At 45.6% G+C, this 5,788-nt stretch overlaps 1 protein-coding gene across 2 annotated transcripts in view; it reads right to left on the bottom strand.

Moving 5' to 3' along the window:
* Nucleotides 1-675: 675 nt before the first annotated feature.
* Nucleotides 676-5,788, bottom strand: part of Tmem17 (transmembrane protein 17) — a 7,625-nt gene continuing 2,512 nt past the window's right edge. For both annotated transcript variants that reach the window (XM_005366467.3, XM_026788901.1), the window contains exons 2-4: nt 3,181-3,284; nt 2,707-2,820; nt 676-1,801 (exon numbers count right to left, since the gene is read on the bottom strand). In XM_005366467.3, coding sequence (XP_005366524.1) covers nt 1,520-1,801; nt 2,707-2,820; nt 3,181-3,284 — 500 coding nt within the window. In that variant the 3' untranslated portion in view covers nt 676-1,519. The remainder of the gene's footprint in view (nt 1,802-2,706; nt 2,821-3,180; nt 3,285-5,788) is intronic.

The raw sequence follows: 5,788 nt of genomic DNA, 5'->3' as shown, positions 1-5,788 counted from the left end.
CAAAGCCAACGTGCCCACCCTCTGCTGTATACCAGGCTCCCTCAAGCTACAGCTCCAACTAAAACACACTCATGGGCTCAGCTGGTAAGAGTGCTGGCGACTTTTTGAGAGAACCCAACTTTGATTCACAATGCTTACATGGTAGTTCACAACCTTTTGTGACTCTACTCCCAGGGGATCTGACACCATCTTCTGGCCTCCATGGGCACCAGGCATGCACGTGGTACACGTACACACATACATGCAGGCAAAACATACCCATACACTAACACACACACACACACACGCACACACACATACACACATACATGCAGGCAAAACATACCCATACACTAACACAGACACACACACACGCACACACACATACACACATGCACACACACACACGCTCGCGCACACACATACACACGCACACACACACACACACACACACACACACACACACACACACAGAGGTGGTGGTGCTGCACACCTTTAATCCCAGCACTCAGGAGCCAGAAGCAGGTGAAACTTTGAGTTTGAGGCCAGCCTGGTCTACAGAGTGAGTTCCAGGACAACCAGGACTACACAGAGAAACCTGTCTTGGAAAAAACCCAAAAAATGCAAAGAGTTTAAAAAAAATTCCACCAATTTCATACTTCAAAGAACTGCACAAAATAAGTAAATATTGCTGGTATTTTAATGTAAATAGCTTATGATTTATTGTAAAAAATAGTTATGTGCCTCCATCACAAATACTGAACATGGTTTTGTGACAAAATATTCCTTAAATACCATAATATGGCTGCCTCTCTCACCTCAGGACAGCAACCGAGAAGAGAATTGGAATCAAGCACAGGCAAATCTGTCCCTGTTAAACATGCCCTCTGTGCTGAGCGTGCTGACGAGCAAGCGTTCCCACATGCTCCCGGAAACCCAGGACGGCCAACCAGACAACTGAAAGTTTAAAGATGTTACACATTTCTTTCATTGTTGTTAAATTTTTTCTTCATACCATATATTTTGCATGTTTTTTTCCTCTTTCCTAACTCCTCTCCAGATTCCTACCCCTAACAATAAGACAAAAAAAAATGCAAAAACAAAGCAAAATGAAACAAACAGTCCACAGAAACACTGCTGAGTTTGTTTGGTGTTGGCCAGCTACTCTTGGGTGTGTGGGGCACACCCGGAGTGTGTTGACACACACAGTGAGATTCCACTGGCCAAAACTGAGTTTTTTCCTGAAATTCCACGCATTTCTAGTTACAGACTCTAGCTAGGAACATTACAGAAATGTGGCAGATTACAACTACCAATAAACACCTGGAAAGTCAACATCAGAAACAAGAAATGTAGTGTCCGCTGGATAGCCCCTCGGCTTCCATGGACCACAGTGTGTCTTAGCATTGTCTCCTTGGGACTTCAGAGCTGGAGGATGGAGCCCAGAAGGTCTGCGCCCTTTCTCAGGCCTGACCTCACATGTTCCGTCACTCCCTCTGTCTCCCTGGGTCATCTTGCAGGCGCTCACTCTTCAGTGGGATCAGAGCTCTTCTGTAAAAGGCTGCCTTCTCCCTGTCATGGCTGCACTGTTTGCAGAGAGCCGGTCAAAGTCCTGGAGGTGGAAGCGGGCTGCCAGCTGATTGACCATTTTCTTCAGGGTCAGAAATGCCGAGATGACTTGGAAGGTAAGGAAGATAGTGAAGATGATGTGTATGGCCTTTTCCAAGGGCAGATTCCTCAGGCCCTCATTGAGGAGCAAGAAAAGGATTAAAGGCAGCTGCAGGAGGAGGCTCAAGAGCCAAAAGCCAGCCAACTCGGGAACCTGCAGAGATTCACATCAGGAGTTGTAAGATTAGTAAATCCAGTTTTGTTGGACACACAGACATGTCCTCAGCACTACAAAGAACCTGCAGGATGGGCTCCATGAGTAATTCAGGAATACGCCATAGTCCTTGTCCTTAGAGAACTATCTAGACGAGAAAGCCAGTTTAATGGGAACAACCCCCACTTGGTTAATAAGGAAGTGCAGCATTGAGAGGCACAGAGTAGCCACTGCAGAGACCAAGGGTTGGGAAGGGAGACTTCAAGGGTGTGCACAGGGGAGCATCCCGCCCACGAAGCTCCAGCATGACTAGGAATCAACCCATCAGCCTGGCATGGCTGGCTGGCTTATGAAATGGCAGAAAAAAACTATAAGATATGCTGGGTGGGGCCCATTATGAAGGGTTGAGCAAACCACAGAATTATTTAAAGCCTTTAGGCAGGGTGGTGATTCAGAGAACACAGGCCTGGCAGTGGACATGGATTCATAACTTTTCTAAACAGACATTTAACAGACCATTTTTACTACATACATATCCAGAATGTACTTTGATCATATCCCCCCTTTACTCCCTTGTGTCTCTCCTCCTCCTGCTGTTCCCCTTCTCCACCAGTGACAGAATATTTTCAAGACTGAGAGAAGTGAGAACATTAGCAATCGTTAGAAGTCTACTGTGTTTAGAGACTTGGTAGGGGTCACTGCTTCATCTCAGTGACCTCATCAGTATGGCTTTCCTCACCGAGTAGATGAGGGCACCAGAGCTCAAAAGACTGAACAGTGATGGAAATCTTCAAGCTGGAGCTGGTCCTTAGCTCCAGGCCGGTGTCACCTCCACCCTGGCCATTGCTTTAGTTGCCTGAAACCTTAACTGTCTCTAGCACAGCCCTGAAGGAGGGAGAGCTTACCTTCTCCTGCAGGTTCCCCATGCAGCCCAAGTACAGCCGGATAGCTTCCATCAAGGTCACGAGGACGATGACAGTGATCACAATGAACTTGTAGTAGTCAGGCAAGACTGAATACTAAAAAGAAACGGCAGAACATGCTCGCAAAGTCTTTCGCCAAGTAACATGCACAGGGTGAGGAGGGCTTGAGAACCTTTGCTGGGGACCTGAGGAGCCAGGACCGAGCAGTGGGGTGAGGGGGGCTTGAGAACCTTCACTGGGGACATGAGGAGCCAGGGCCGAGCAGTGGGGTGAGGGGGGCTTGAGAACCTTCACTGGGGACATGAGGAGCCAGGGCCGAGCAGTGGGGTGAGGGGGGCTTGAGAACCTTCACTGGGGACATGAGGAGCCAGGGCCGAGCAGCGGGGTGAGGGGGTTGAGAACCTTCACTGGGGACATGAGGAGCCAGGGCCGAACAGCGGGGTGAGGGGGGCTCACCTTCATGTGAAGCATCACAATGCAGCTCACCCACCACAGTGGGAAAAAGTACGAGTTGAAATACAGAGACATCTGCAACGGCAGGCTGGAGACCATCTCATTGTCTGCGCCACAGGTAGAAAGGGAACAAATGGTAAAGCCTCATATTCCTGAGCATTAATATCAGTTCAGTAAAACGCCACACTCCAGGCCTATGTATGTCACTGGCAGTATATTCGTCTGCTTGCCTTTTACTTCAGACATTAGTTGCTTGGGGGTGAGTTTCATCTCCTTCAAGTGTTTGCCTCTACAGTCTGCTGGCAGTTTGCAGACCAGAGCTGTGGATTAAATATGAACTACCAAGCTGAATATGGTGGCACGGGCCTTTAATCACAACACTTGGGAGGCAGAATCACTGTGAGTTTGAGGCCAGCCTGGGTTACACAGTAAGAAGAGGAGAAGAAAGAGCAAGGGACTACCAGCTGGTATGTCAGGGTATTCTTGTCACCCTAACCCTCGGAGACAGGGAAACAGCAAGCTTCAGGCTAGCCAGAACTGCATATCTGACCTGTTTCTGAAAATAAATAAAATCCAAAAAAGCAATGCAAATATGATATTCTATCGCCTCCTTTGTAGGGTCTCTATAAAGAGCTATAAAATGAATGATTAAAAATGGATCTCTTATAGGTTAGTTCTTTATAATAATTAATCTCAAATTATAAAAATTTCCCCCTTTTGGCAAATCCTAATCCTGTACATGCCTTAATGCTAATCTGGCACCATTTCCCTGACAAATCTTTCCTTGACTACATTCTCACTGTCCAGCAGAATCCTTCCCTCTAGGTATTTATCACTCTGAACTATGTATGAGGGCTGGAGAGATGGTTCAGTGGTCAAGAGCACTTGCTGCTCTTGCAGAAGACTGGGTTCAGTTCCCAGCACCTCCACAGGGGCTCACAACCATCTGTAACTCCAGTTCCAGGAGGTCTGCCTCCCTCTTCTGGCCTCTGTGAGCACTGCATGCATGTAGTACACATACCTTCAGGGACACATTCATACTCACAAAGTAAAAAATAAAGAAGTGTGGGCAAAGAATCATATTCTCATCTAAGATGTGTGTGCTACACTGAAGAAACAAACCATGGGCTTTAGAAGCTGTGGTGGTTAAAATGAAAATGGCCTCCATAGGCACATGGGGGTGGCACTCTTAGGAGGCGTGGTCTTGTTGGAGGAAGTGTCACTGGGGATGGACTTTGTGGTTCCAAATGCTCAAGCCAGGCCCAGTGTCTGTCTCTTCCTGCTGCCTGCAGAACTATCAGCTACCTCTCGAGCACCATGTCTGCCTGTGTGTCGCCATGCTTTCTGACATGACAATAATGGACCAAGCCTCTGAACTGAGCCCCAACTACATGTTTTCCTTGTAAAAGTTGCTGTGGTCCTGGTGTCTCTTCACAGCAATAGAAACCCTAAGACAGGAGCCAAGAGAATCAGGAGCCAGAGATGGGGTGCATTATCCCATCTTTCTGAGCACCCACTCAGTCACCACTCAAAGGCTGCTTGTGAGGTTATTTCACTCTCACTATGTGCCTGTCACACTCAATGGGCGCTCAACAAATAGGACCATCTCCTTTTTTTATTTGTATACACACAGTCTCAGTGTAAGCACAGACTGCAATGCCCTATTCAGAATCTTGCTTTATACACTGTGAATACCAAGCATGCATGAGCAGAAAGAACAAATCTTCAAACGCTGTCATACATAAAAAGCCATTTGTGACACACAAATTCCATTTATCAGTCTGATTACCCAAAATCTTTTGCTTTTGTGTAAGGAAAAAGGTCCCTCAACAAGATTTTGATTTTAAAAACTGAACCCTAAAAAAAAATACATTATAAATTTAACTACATTCTTAAATTGGTTTTTTAAAGCAAGAATTTAGAAAGCTACTAACATAAACTACTTTGTAACATTTTTCTTTTTATCTGCATAATTTTTAAAATTAAAATCTAGTGCTTGAGACAATCATGGCCTCTAGAAGCAAAAGTTTCTGTAGCAGACTTTCTTGGATTGCTAGCCCCCAAATTATGGCACAGAAACTGATTATTAGTTATGAATGCTCGGTCTGAGTTTAGGCTTGTCCCACTGGCTCTTGTAATTTATTTTAACCTGTTTCGTTTTGCTTTTTTTTTTTTTTTTTTATACCTTTCTTTCATTCTGTGTGTCCTACTTTCTATATGCTTTCTCTGTGTCTGCCTGGCTGGTGGTTGCCTGGCTGGCGCCTGGTGTCTCCCTTTTTTCTCCCTTTCTCTCCTCCTTCTCTTTTGAGCCCAGACTCCTCCTATTTATTCTCTCTGCCCACCAGCCCTACCTGGTGAATTGGCCATTCAGCTTTTTATTAGCCCAATGAGGTGCCGTAGGCAGGCAAGGTAAACAAATGCAATCTTTACATACTTAAACAAAAGCAGCACAAACAAATGCAACACAGCTGCACATAGTTAGACAAATAGTCTATGCACATCAGGTTTCCTTTACGTTTTAAGAGCATGCCTGATTATTGTGGTCTGCTTTTGCTTTCCTTAATTTCTTAAATTACCCCTAATATAGGAACAAATTTTTTTTTTTTTTTTT

The sequence above is a fragment of the Microtus ochrogaster genome, unplaced genomic scaffold (genome assembly GCF_000317375.1).
Source record: "Microtus ochrogaster isolate Prairie Vole_2 unplaced genomic scaffold, MicOch1.0 UNK9, whole genome shotgun sequence".
NCBI classification, from domain to species: Eukaryota; Metazoa; Chordata; class Mammalia; order Rodentia; family Cricetidae; genus Microtus; species Microtus ochrogaster.
Note: the sequence above shows the minus strand (reverse complement) of the source record. Positions and strands in the feature narration are given on the sequence as shown.